Source organism: Sitophilus oryzae, unplaced genomic scaffold (genome assembly GCF_002938485.1).
Source record: "Sitophilus oryzae breed Bouriz unplaced genomic scaffold, Soryzae_2.0 scaffold_1495_pilon_pilon, whole genome shotgun sequence".
Lineage (NCBI taxonomy): Eukaryota > Metazoa > Arthropoda > Insecta > Coleoptera > Curculionidae > Sitophilus > Sitophilus oryzae.
Window position 1 is genome coordinate 3,313 of NW_022146164.1, and position 14,615 is coordinate 17,927.

General features: G+C 34.6%; 1 protein-coding gene across 1 annotated transcript; it reads right to left on the bottom strand.

Annotated features, from left to right (window-relative positions):
• Positions 1–382: 382 nt before the first annotated feature.
• Positions 383–10,781, bottom strand: LOC115877641 (knirps-related protein-like). Its single transcript, XM_030893882.1, is given in 4 exon segments — positions 383–1,548; positions 10,703–10,731; positions 10,734–10,755; positions 10,758–10,781. Coding segments are annotated over 4 exon segments (1,050 nt in total). The 3' UTR covers positions 383–573.
• Between the last annotated feature and the right edge of the window lie 3,834 nt (positions 10,782–14,615).

The following is a 14,615-nucleotide window of genomic DNA, read 5'->3' on the forward strand; positions in this document are numbered from 1 at the left end:
TTATCTCATCATCGACAAAATATCAACAGATAACTTTTAAGTGGTATTAGACGGCCTACAAAATTTGAGAAATCAAAGAAAAAATCAGTGGCGCACATGTTTTTTTGAAAACTATTCCAGTGATAACCCATATGCATCGTCCCTGAATAATTTATCGACACTTTATAGTAACTTTTACCTCAAAATTTCATTCAAATCAAATTAAAAGTACTTGAAGGAAATTATAATAAATCGAAAGGTTATTAAGATTTTTTAACACCCTGTAGCTGCGGAACAAAGCAGAATCGGACCAATGTTGATATGGAAAAATAATATAATTTTTACGTGAGGAATCTCCCCACGAGAGATGGCACATGTTTTTGGAACATCCTGTATAGATTTAAATGTATCCCCGAGCATTGAATTGACGTCGCCACCGTCGCGCGTCGATCGGTCTGGATCTTAAAGTAAAAACTGTCGACAGCTCTTAGTTAAATGGACCGGGTGAAGTCGATTCAGTGTGCGTTCACCTTTAAGTTTCATTCGTTCCAAAAATAAATTAAGTAAATAGCTAAAACACGTATCATCACAAGGTCAGACTTTAGTCGTCAGATCCAACGGAGTGGGCCTGACTAACGTTAGGCCTTTGAGACCTCGATTTTCCGAGTCGCAGTCGCTCTCCTCGTCTCCTTCACTCCCATGAAACCTTTCTGTCATCACTGAAATACCGGATCTTTCAGACTGAGCTGGGGATGAACCTCTTTCGCTCATAGATCTCATGCTTAGATCAATTGGGGTGTCTTGTACTGGACTCACGTGTGGCGTGGTGATGGTTTTTACATCAACTTCCTCGTCCTCGTCATCTTCTGGATCTTCTGGGGGCGTGGAGGTACGTTGGAGTTGCAGTACAGCGTCTAAGTACTCTCTTTTGACTTCACGATTCACCGTCCTCACGATTTTTTCGTTGTTATTGTTATTGATGGTGTGGTTGGGTAGGGCTGGTTGGAGTAATCCTGGATAGAATGGAGGTGGAAACAGGAATCCAGGCGGCGGAAGAAACGTTGGCGGTAATAATCCTGGAATGAGTGGTAATCGTCGAGCATCTGGAACTTCGACGGACGAATCAGAGTTATGCGATTCGGGACTGCTAACTGAAGGCGATGCAGAGTGTCTGAGAGGTTCTTCAATTCCAAAAAGCAAGAGTTCTTCTCTGGTTCTGGGCAAATGCAGTAAAGGCGGAGGAAAAGACCCGGCGCTCAGGAGTCTCATTCCCATTTGTTGATTGCTGACAGGTGTGTTCATCGGGGGCTGCAGTAACTCCTGATTGCCACCGTCCTCTCCATTCTCTTGCATTTGTTTCTGCTGTTGTTCCTGCAGTAAACAATGGATTTTGAACCAGTTTGATCGTCTACCATATCTGGACCCGCTCTTGGACATCCCCACTAGCATACACTTGCGTAACCTACAAGCTTTGCAGGCGGTTCTGTTTTTCTTGTTGATGATACATTTGTTGTTGTTCTTACAGTCGTTGATCGAGCTGATGTTGTTGTAGGATCGTCCGAAGAAAGACTTGAACAAGAAAAAAAAAGACGCGTTAAAAACAAATGTTTCTGGTGATTTATTTGATTTTGTCATGTAAAAAACGTACACTAACAACAAAAACAAGTTTATACCCTATCGACCTTGTGATGTCGAAAGTTCGTAGTTGTTTTAAAAATGTGGGAAAAATAAAAGGAATATTTGTTCTCGATAATTGAATTGACCGCAGGTGTCGTTGCATATTGATGAAAGTCGACATATTTTGAAATTGAACTGACCGATTTGTAGATAGACATGGACTTGTGAACTTAACCTTATAAAGCTCAATTTATCATATCATTTTTTTCAATTTTCGTAATATACATTACTTTAACGTTATTAAACAATATAAAAAGCACACTCTTAATTTGTTGTTGCATAATTTTCTAGAAATATGAATTAATAAGTTGAATATTTCTGTATATTATTTTGTAAAATTTAATATTAAAAAGCAATACCATTTTAACCGATTTAGTATAACACATTTTTTTAAAAAAAAATACTGTAATATTTTTTTATTTTATTGTGTATTGCATTTATTTGGCTATGTTTCTGAGGAGTAAATATTATATTTTTACACCAATTTGAAAAACACAACTCTTGAATTTAAATAACATTACAAAATGTCAGATGACAAATTAGCTCCACTTGTCTTAGAATTTCTCTCACCCCTATAAATTTTGGCTTTTTTTGACAAAAACAACTAGATTAACATATGACATAAATTAGATTGATTGACGTCTAATTGTTTTGTACTCGATTTCACCGGAATGACTACAACTTTGATTTTTAAATGATACCTTCAGTACCATATTTTTATTTCTTTATCTGATAGAAATGACACTCTCTAAATAGAAGGACATTTACATCTTTTAACGGACCAGGACAACAAACGAAAAACATTAGACAACCAAATCTATTTTAACGAGGCTCCTTAATTAGCAATTAACGGTTTTAACATAGACGGTAGCTGTGATTGAAATTTAGAACAGGATTTTTTAAAGTGAAAATGCCGTGCTGACATATGTCATTCTATTCACAGTGTCATTTTCTATCGAATAAAGACAAAAAACTCTTCAAAACAGTTAAAAGACATGTAGGTGGAGCCCCCTACAAATAGGAGTCATACTGGCATCAAAATCAAATTTCTGTCAAATAACTTCCAGACACCAATTTTCATCGAAATATCGCAGTTACTTTACGTTACGTTTACTCAAATCGAAATAAAAAATGAAATTTCTACACCTTGTATCTCCGAAACTAAGCATTTTAGAACATATATTTTATACGAACTTTTTTACTTATTTTTATCTGCAGAATATGCTGCCGAAGTTTCCTGAATACAGTTCGGCCCACCCCTGTATATCTTGTTATAATTCATATATCCAAACTGTCTGGCTGAAGAACTTTTGTACATCTATTTATCTATCTTTGCTTATAATTGTTTTAGTAGATTCTATTACATTTTGTTAACTCAGCTGGTCACAAAATGTATATCAAGGTCGAATCTTCAAATCGTTTTCCATTTCGTTTCTTCACGCCAAATTAGCCGGTAAAAATCGAAAATAAAACGCCCCAAAAACGGTAGCGTTTCGGCACGATTGCGTCACGTCGCCGACGCGTCATTTTCAATTTCCGATTCCGTCGAGCGTGAAAAGTCGGTCGGACGGAGCGCCGGTAGTTGCCACGCATGACCGGGCGATGGCGCTGTGCCATACGTAAAACGGGATTCACGCGCGTTTCGCTTTTTTACCTTTGTTTGCTCTTTTTCGCTCTCTTTACTATTTGCATGGTCTCGAACTAAATTATTTAATGTGCATTAAATATTGTATCATTTGCTTAATAGTATACCGTGTGTTTCTCAAAAGTGGTCCACCCTCTATAACTTTTATTTTTTCAAATAAAAATACTAAATTTGTTATGTTAGTATATAACATAAATGAAAATTATGAAATTCGTATATATTCAGTTGAGTTTCGGTTACCTCCTGTTGTCACCGGAAATTAGTATAGAGTTGCTAACTTTCAAAATAAAAAATAGAGGACGGGATGGTAAAAAAGAGGCACAAGTGAAATATTTTTGAAACCTCGCCCAAATGTCAGTAAACGTAAAATAAGTAAACGTAAAATACAACCGTACAAACGAGTGGGAGTAACGAAAGACACAGATTAACCATTTTTAAAGCCATTGTGGCCATACACAAACATTTTTAGATTTTAAGTTTTTTATGTAAAAAAGAGGATTTTTTCAATACGCGGGAGAAAACAGGACAGTGAGATCAAAAAGGGGAATGTCCTCTGTCCTCTGGAATAGAGGACGTTTGGCAACACTAAATTAGTACAACTTTTGATTTTTATGACACCTTCGTAATTTTTACTTCATTTGATAGAAAATGGCATTTGAATAGAATTACATCATATGTCATTCTTTTAATGTTTTGAGTTAAAAAATAGCAAATAAAGTTAAAGTGTCAGAGCCATAAAAATGTATCAACAATTTGACTCCAAACACCAAGTGTGTGTGGTGCCAAATTTTTCATAAAAAAGACTTTTTTCCAAACACGGTAATGAGCCTGCCCTTGATTAAAAATTAGTGTTTTAACAGAACCATGGCACTCTAGATTGAAATTTCAATTTATTCAACAATTCCAATTTATTTTATGAGGTTCGGGAAAATTTGTACAAATTTGAGTTTCTATAAACAAAGAAATGTTTCAAACATTTTATCTAGTTTTTATTAGTCCTAAACATGGTTTGGGCACATTGAAATAGTTTTTTTTTTTCTAATTTAGAGGCATTAGTTCTTTAAATTTCGAGTAAATAACGTTTTTCTAAATAAAGTTCAGCTGTTGAATATAAAAATAAAATACGTAAAATAAGTTTTTTCCTCATTTGAATAGCGCCACGTTCCGTCTCATGTTCCGGTCGTACTTTCCTCCTTTTTTTCTTCATTCTCCATTTGAATATAATTGTACGAAATTAGTCAACGATTACACAGTTGGGCGGCGGTGCGAGGCAACAGTGTTAAAGTGCGTTGCACGAGATCGAAGACGGATTGGCCAACGTCCGACCCGCTGAACTGGATGGTCGGCGTCCTCGAAGGACTCCCGATGCAAAGACAACGCCCTAAATACTTTAGAGCATTATGAAAAGTAGCATAATTACAGTGTGTGACCTATTTCTTGAAATGATGAAAATCCACAAATAATTAATAAAGCTATTTTTGCCCATTGTTTTGGCCTTAAAATGTCTAGAAACATTATTTCACAGTTTAATAGTCAGAATAGTAACACTGTCTCAACAGGGCTACCGGCAAGCTGCAATAGCTGAAATTGTAGAGTTAACCAAAGCGATGTTTCGCGAATATTAAAAATAATCAGGGAGACAAACGAGGTTACAGACCGACCTGGAAGAGGTAGAAAGAGAGTTATTACTGTTGTGCAAGACCGTCAAATATTCCTAATTGCACGGTGCAATCCCTGCTTTCTAGTACTGCTATTAAAATGAGTTAGCTCGCCTTGAAGGAGTAAATGTTTCAAGAAAGACCACATAGCAAGAAAAACTCAATGACAGACGATTACATTTAAGGAGGCCTCTATGTGTTTCGAAGCTTAATTTACAGCACAAAATTACAGCGACTACAATGGGCTGAAGAGATGAGAACAAATGGACCTAATTGGACCCTCGTCATTTTGTGATGAAACAAGAATAGGCCTAGTATCAGACTCGCGACGAACTATAGTCTGGAGAGCATCTGGAAGACGAGCACGCTTAAATGCAGCTTAAATGGGCAGGTATAATGCATGGAGCTCGAACTCCACTTGTTTTTATTGATGGCACAATGACAGGTGCCTCTTATCTTAGAGACGTTTTATAGCCTATTGTGCGTCCATTTCGAGGGGCAGTGGGGGATGAATTTGTTTACATGGACGATAATGCTCCTCCCCATCGCACTTTAGCGGTTCGCGAATTTTGTGAGGAAGAGGGTATAAGAAAACCGTGGTGGCCACCGATGTCTTCAGATATGAATGTGATCGAGCATGCTTGGGACATGCTAAACGCCATGGTTGCCAAAAGGAATGATCTCCCCGTACCTTAAATGAATTGAAAATTGCTGCAAGCGAAACATGGGAAGTCATTCCTCAACATCTTCTGGACAACTTAATTGAGAGCATGCCACGTCGTCTCACAGCTTGCATTGAGGCTCGAGGAGGCAATACAGACTATTAGTTGTGAGAAATAATTAAAATGTACACTGGGTAGAAGAACACTCACTCACACTGTGAGAAATAATTGAAATGTGACATACTGTACGTAAGATAAAATAATTTCAAATCACCTAAATAACATTGTCTTATAAAGTTTTGGAATAGGCGCCCAAAACAATCCGGGCGTTTTGCATACCTACCGACCATTACATAATCGCTCCCATTCAATCAGAGCGTAAAAAGGATGACTAACGTTACGCAACCGCGAACGGAAGGAACTCATTTGAATTGTTCTTAGGCCGGAAGAGACGTGCTCGATTCTTCTTCTTCTTATCCTTGTTCCCCTTTTCTTGCGCAAATCTAAGCCTTCGCGCGAAAGAAATTGTTTGTTTTATCGGCGAAGAATTAATATGTGTACGATGGCGCAAGCGAGATAAACGATTTAGATTCGGCTAACAAGCACGAAAGTGAAAAGATGCAGCCATCAGAGATGATGTAAATATTAAAGATTTGGAGAGATATTTATATTTTTATTTATATCTTTTTTATAGTAATAAACAAATAAAAAATTTCCATAGCAACTGTTAAAATTGCCTTATATCTGTCAAATTTAGTAGATAAAATAGTACTAAAATATAAAATAAAAAAAACTTTATTTCTTCACGGACATTTTAATTGCTTCATTTTTGAAAATTTCGTATTCTTTTCATAAGTTATTCCAGATTTAAATGGAAGCAGTTTGGATATAGCATTGCTGCCCAGCCTGAATATCTGTTATCATTGAGATATCGGACTCTGACAGTTTGGACGCTTCTTAAAGCTATTCATTTATATTATTGATTATTGATATTATTACATGATGATGCTTCTTAAAGCATCAATATGCAATCGGTGGGATCGAAAACTGTGATGAACCACCTAGAAGCACTGCCCTGGCTAGGTCAAAGCGGGATCACTCTGTGCTGAGTGCCCGGCCACAGCAATCTGGTGGACAACCAAGAAGCGGATAGATTCGCCAAAGAGCTGACCAGGGGAGAGGCCGTGGCAGACGACCCGCTACTTGTGACGATCAACACACTGAAGGAACCACCATCAAGGCCAATAGCAAGAGACTTGACACCGTGAGGACTGCGCTACAGCTCGAAAACTGTGGCCAGTGGTAGATAAAAAAGAGGCAAAACAACTACTAGATCACAGAAAGAACTTATTACGCAAAATTATAGGTGTAGTTACTGGAAACTGTCCCATGGGGGTAAACCTCGTGAGATGGAAGACTACAGAGAAGCTGGGAGAGGAAGAAGAAACTATAGATCAACTGCTGTACCACTGTCCGGCACTGGAAAACCGACGCTTTAAAGTTTTAGGGCACGATTTTTTGGAGGGACTAGAGGAAGCAGCACATCGGAAAAAATGCGGGATTTGTAACAATAATGACAATAAAAATCAAATGTAAATGTATAAGATGGATTTCGCTGCAGTAACGTAATTTGTAGTGAATTTTATCTAGGAATAGGCGACTTTTGTTGCAGTTTGGGACTGTGTTTATGTCATTAAGCTCATTTTTTTTAAATGGATAAGGCGGATTTTGCAACTTGATTTCTTGTACACATAAATATTTCTTCATTTATTTTCAGCAAACGAGTGGAGTAGCAAAAGACACAGATTAACCATTTTTTAACCCATTGTATGATAGAGTGAATATTTTTAGATTTTAAGTTTGGTATGTCAAAAAGACGACTTTTCCAATGCGAGAGAAAAGAGGACAGTGATATCAAAAGAGGACTGTCCTGGGAATATATGCTGGCAACCCAACCTAACCTAATCTATCCTGAGACTAAATGGTCCTTTACCAAGAAGAATGAAGGGGTTAGATAAGTGTGACCTATTTTAATCTTCTTCCAAAATTTTCTTTACTTCTTTCTTATTTGGAATGCATTATTTTCCACTGTCACTTTAAACATTAATAAGAAACAACATAATGAACCATGTCAATGTCACTCGTAGAGATCTTTAGGACTTTAAAAGCCAACGAGCTAGTTTTTACGCAAAACATTCCGTTGCACATTTCAATTTACACAAACTCGCAAACGGCAACCATATCTCAGCCGGTATAAATAGCCACGATCTGATTTTATGCTTGTTGAACCGCGACAGCGTCAAGTGTCACGTCCAATTTGAGCGGCGAGCCGATGATTTGGACGAAAAACGCGCGTCCGGAGCCAGAGGTCGCGCCAAGCAGAGCGCGTCCAAGATCGAATATTGTTGTTATTAGGCGATCTTGAGATATGCAACGCGGCGTCGGCGTTTTTTCTTCGGCTTTGTTTTGATATCTATTGGTCCGTGTTTATTTTAATTGTCTGGTTTATAAGAAATAACGCAAAGAAGAATGATTTAAGGAATTAACGCAAATTATGGTTTGTTCAATGGGTCTTTTTTACAGTTTACTTGGCAAGTAAGTGGGGGCAAGGCAAGAGAGAGAGAGAGAGAGAGAGAGAGAGAGAGAGAGAGAGAGCTCTTTTTTTGTTTTGATTTCTGCAGGATGTAAGAAAACCGCCTATCGAAATCTCTTCTTTGCGGTGAGCCTGTAGAGGGTAAGAGGAGACAGTTTTGACTTTACCAGCCCAAAACCAAACCAAACTCACAGACAGCAATTTTCATTAAAATGAAATTATTTGGAAAAAATCCAAATAAAAATGAAATTTCTACACCCTGTATCCTGTATCTCGAAACTAAGCATTTTAGGACACACATTTCTTATACAATTGTCATTCTTTGACATTTTTTAGATCTTACGGTATTTTTTGTAATAATATCATGGTTACAAAAGATTATAATGTGTGCATCTTATAAATATGTTGTATGTTGTATTTTGATTTGTTGTATTTTGATTGATATGTTGTTTTTTGAATACACTAATACAAAAAATGCAAAATAATCATACAATACATACAAATTTCGATTAAACAAGGAGAAAAAGAGAAACAAAGAAAATGTATATGGTTCAACGATCACATACTTATTGTAATATCGACGACATATTGCCAACATTACCCTGCCTGAATAACCCGGTTAGAAGCAATTGTCGCAATGACTTTAATCCATTAGTGTTTGTTGTTACCGAATTGCGATTGCTGGTATCACAGTTGATTGTGTAAAAAATAAAATAAAAGCCTGGTTAGTAGGTAACGCATAGGTGCACGCAAAACATTAAAATATCTGTTCTTTACACTTGTTTTTCTTTCAGTGTCTATCCCGAAATATGGAAAAAAGCTATTATTAACACTGTATTAACACCTCTCTGTAAAATTTCCAAACCTTTAAATAATAACGATCTGAGCTACCCGTGAGTATTTTGCCAGCAATTTCTAAAATTATAGAAAACCATCTACATAATCAAATTGTTTCATTTGTAGATTCAAATAAACTAATACCTGAATGCCAGTCTGGTTTTCGTAAGAACTACAGCACTATCATTTGTCTACTGAAGCTGGTTAATTATATTAGAACAAATCAAGATAATAAAAATATGACATGTCTTAGCTCACTAAACTTTAGTAAAGCATTTGATTGTCTAGATCAGTCATTGCTTCTAGCAAAATTACAATATTTTGGATTTTCGGGCGGCTCTTTAGTATTGTTAAAAAACCTTTTAAAAGATAGATCACATTGTGTTGTCTTAAAAAGGGGAAGTTTAAAACAAAAACCTAATTATATCCATATGATTTCTGGGGTTCCTCAGGAATCTATTCTGGGGTCACTTTTACTTTCATTATTATGTAGCTGACATGGATAAGGAACTGCAGTTTTCTAAATTGCAGCAATATGCAGATGATTCTCAAATTTATTGCAATATAGATATTAATAATTTGGCACAATTTCAGTTAAATTTTAACGACTCTATGAATAAAATTAATAAATATGCTCCGGATCATAGTTTAAAATTAAATGCCGATAAATCTTGTGTTATAATATTTGGCAGTGATATAAACAAAATTACACATACGGCTGGTAAGACGAATATTCATATAGATAATGTTGTGATACCCATTGCTTCAGAGACTAAAAATCCGTCTAAAAAAAGAATTTTTCGTCTAAGAAATATATACCAACAAAGACTAAGTATCAATTATGTGACACACTTATTTTATCTTTATTTGATCACGGCGATGTTGTTTATGGTACATCGAATTCGTATCTACGGTTTTCTTTTAACATTATTTTTAGAGATCATATAACGCCACATCTTAATAATTTATCTACTTTATCCATGACTAATAAACGACAATTTCATTTAATGACATTCATTTATGGAATTTTAACTACAAAACAGCCTCCCTATTTATTCCCACTATTTCATTACGTTGACCATGATCATTCGACTAGGCATGTGCATTATTTTAAAATTCCTCAACACCGAACAGCTAACTTCCAAACTCTTTCAGTTTTACAGCGCCACATTTGTGGAATAATATTTTTCTAATAACTTTAAATTTCAATCCTTTACAGATTAAAAAAACAAATTAAAAATCATTTACTAAATTCGTAAATATTATAATTTATTCGACTGATTTGTGAGATCTTGTTCTTCTGATATGCCCGTCATTGGTTGCTGTTCCGGTTTTTACACTGTTTCATTATGCCTCTCTGCTTATCTCCGCTCATCCCTGATAAAATTATATTTTCACTTTTTTTATATAATTTTCATTTTTTTAATTTTGTTTATTTCTATAATTTAATTTATTTCTATTTTGTATTTGGGGTCGCACCACTCTGGCACTTTGTGCCATTGTATCGGTTTTTTTAATCGCGGTTTGATCCCTTTAGACACACATTTATTAATACTAATATTATTCTGTAAAACTTAATGGGGTCTAATAAAGAAATTTGAATTTGAATATGATGGCAACATTTTAATTTAAATTTTAAACATTAAACTACCTTGCAGCCCTCACAAGTAAAGGCACCAAATGGAATCCCGCTGCTGGTTCACCACCCAAACTTTACATGTTTGATTCATCTGAAAAAGCGAAAAAACATTGTTGATTATTTAATAAGTAATTGGGGTTTATTAGAAATATCTAAAATAGAATTCAATGTTCATCGCATAGTTTAAAAATAACATTAAACTATATTTAAAAGATCCAACAACTATTAACCTTGATGATGAAAAATCTAATTAGAAACCATTTACGGCCATACATATGTAATCACGTTGTTCAAGAATGTAATTATAGATTTTCTTTAATTATATATGTGGTGAATAGCCATTAAATTCTCTCAAGACGTTGAAGCATCTTCTGTTCTGGACCAATGATGTTACGGATTAACATACTTGTATTTAAGCTTTGTACAAGTAGAATAAGCCGTATATAATACAATAATCCAGTAGCAAGTAGTTAATTTGACAAAGCCTATTATTACAATATTACCCACAATAAGGTATACAACATTTTCTTCTATATATAAAATCGTTAATTTTTATAAAATATTCAAAGATTTTAAGATAAGCAAGGCACCTTAAAATTTTGGTGTATTTTAAACTTAATATATTTTGTTCCTGATGGATCGATTTTTATGATTTTTTTTTAAGAAGTATGTAGTAAAATTGTTTAACTTTTTCAGCATTTCTTTCCAAATTAAAATGAAAGAGTTCCCATCTGTCAATTTACGGGGGAAAACAAAATGTTGATATTTTGGTGAAAGTTTGAAAAACCCTGAGGAATATGTTATGACAGCAAGGAATCATTTTATCATCCAGGTATATTCTTTACCGTTAATTTGTTTTTTGGTTCATCTCAATAGCTTTATTTTTGTTGGAGATATTCGCTTTTGAAGAAGACACAAGAATTTTTCGTCATTTTTACATTAAAATCATGCCTTTGCTTTTGGTCCTAGTCACAAGACCTAGTAAGTTGTGGTCAAGCAGGCTTTCTTGATATAAGATTTACTTCGTTTAATATTCTTCTAATAGACCCTTCATACTTCGTCAGTTCGTTCCTTAGTGATAAACTTACAATAAGTCGATCGTCTCGATTCGAAGTTCTCATACAAAGGTTCCTGGACTCTAGCATATGAATTTGTCTCGAGGAAGCGATTGTACTATACTTCGTGCACACCTAAATTTGTTAGCGACATAATTTTGATCTCTATAATCTTCAATTAACGCAACTATATACTATACCGGGTGTTTGGTTTGGTCGTCGGATGGGACATCCCATGTAAATTTTAATGGGGTCAATTATTTGCTTCCCTAACTATTTTAGAGAATAATTATATTTAGGTTTATTGAAGAGCACTAAAACCCACATTCAAAAGAATAAATTTAGATATTTTTGATTAGCGCGTTTACGAGCTATCGCCGAGTTCTTTTTAAATATTTCTCCTTTCTTATGACCCTGTATTTACTTATGAGCACCAGTCAAGGTAAAAGATAACTGTCAAATGAAGTTGTCATTTCAGAAATTTACCTATTTAGTGCTTTATTATTATTGGAAACTCATTCCTACATTGGAAATCTTAAAAATGTATTTATAAATACAAATTAATATGAATTAAAGTAAAATAAAGTAATCAATTGCAAGGTTAATTATAGTATTATTACAATATTTAATAACTTATTAATTTAGGTATTATTAAATTGTTAGAACTTTAGGATTTAAGATGTTCAAATATTCCTCCATCGACTGCTAGACAATAACCCAGGCGATCATAAAATTATCTTCTTACATTCGCTAGTTGGTAAACTGAAATTCTATTGCATTCGGCAGAAATAGCATTTTTTAACTCGTCTAGATTTGGGTATTTTTTATCCTTGTATATCCTGTTTTTTAAATGGCCCCAGAGAAAGAAATCATTTGGCGAAATATCAGGAGATCTTGCTGGCCAATTTACTGTATGATTTAGGCCAATAACGTTTCCGTTAAAACTATGGTCTATATAAATATTCCCGAACAGCCAGGGTACTATGTGCCGGGCAGCCATTTTGGTACCAAACTTCCTGATTATCCCTAGCGGCATCATGTAAAGCAGGTAAAATATGATTTTCGAGTAGTTCCAAATAATATTCTGCATTTAAATTTCGCGTAAGAAATACTGGCCCGATAATATTGTCACATCCCCGCCCAAACATTTACTTTCTGTGGATATTGCGTCCTTGTTTCGACAAACCTGTGTTGGTTTTCTTTGTTCCAATATCGATACTTTTGAACACTGGGTTCATTATTTAAGGTAAACGTGCATTCGTCAGTGAAACATATGTATTTTAAAAATTCCCTATCCGTGTTTGCTCTTTCCATCATATCAAAACAAAACGCCTGCCGCCGTATTTCGTCCCCATCTCGTAGCTCTTGGTGCTTTTCATATTTGAAGGAATTTATGTCGTTTCAAAATTCGAAACGCTGTGGTGTGATCTATTCCTATTTCATCCTCAAGTTTCCTTGTGCTGATCTTTCCATCGTTCTCTTCCACGCACAATAAAACTACCAAGTCGGTATCATTTCTTGCATCTTCTCTTTGTTCCTGCCTTGTTTCACATCTGCAGTTATTTATTAGGGTACCTTTGGTCTCAAATCTCTGGATATTCCTTGCGACTGTAGATTTTCCAGGTATCGGTCTATTCGGATACAGAGCAGCAAACATGTCCGACACCTTTTGATAACTATTTCTTTGATAATACCATTTAATCATCAATACTTTTTCTTTGGTAGTGTAATTCATAGCTAATATTTTCGATGTAGGTATGAGTTTTTAATAATAATAATAAAGAACTAAATAGATAAATTTCTGAAATGACAACTTCATTTGACAGTTATCTTTTACCTTGACTGGTGCTCATAAGTAAATACAGGGCCATAAGAAGGAGAAATATTTAAAAGAAATCGGCGATAACTCGTAAACGGGCTAATCAAAAATATCTAAAGTTATTCTTTTGAATGTGGGTTTTAGTTCTCTTCAATAAACGCCTAAATAAATTCTCTAAAATAATTATGGAAGCCAATAATTGACCCCATTAAAATGTAAATGGGATTTCTTATGTCACTCGACGATGCGACACCCGGTATACTTCAATTAAAGCAACTACTAAAGCGGATACAACTTCTGGACTTAAAACCATCTCTGCTAGAGTAACTGCCCAACGGCCAACAACAAATAATAATGAATTTATATATATATATATATATATATATATATATATATATATACTGTATATATATATATATATATATATATATATATATATATATATATCATATAAGATATGACATTAAATTAATTATAACACTAACTGACAGGTCTGTTGACTGGGACCAAAAAGCAAGGTATGGTTTTAATGTAAAATATGAAAAAATGTTAGTGTCTTTTTCAAAAAGCAAATATCTCCAAAAACTATTGAGATGAATAAAAAAATAAACTATACAAAAAAGATGCACCCTAGATGATCAAATTCCTTGCCTTTTAACATATTCCACAAGGTGCTGACATTCACCAAATAAGAACATTTTGTGTTTCCTCGTATAACTGACAGATGGGGAACTTTCATTTTTAATTTAAAACGAAACACTAAAATGTCAAATAATTTAACTACAAATTGCTTAAAAAAGATCATCAAAATCAGTTTCACCAATACACAATATATACGATACACTTTCATTTTAATAGTTCCTTTAGGTACAAAAATAAAATTAATAGCAAACGATTTTAAATATGTAATACAAATTATTTTTTATGTTACGTTATCGGTATCAGGCAAAAATCGATGCTTACCCACGTCTCATCACCTAATTCCATCAATTAGTCTGCTAAAATCAGTTTTCCCGCCTCTTAAGAACCGTAAAATAAAGTAGGGGTTAGA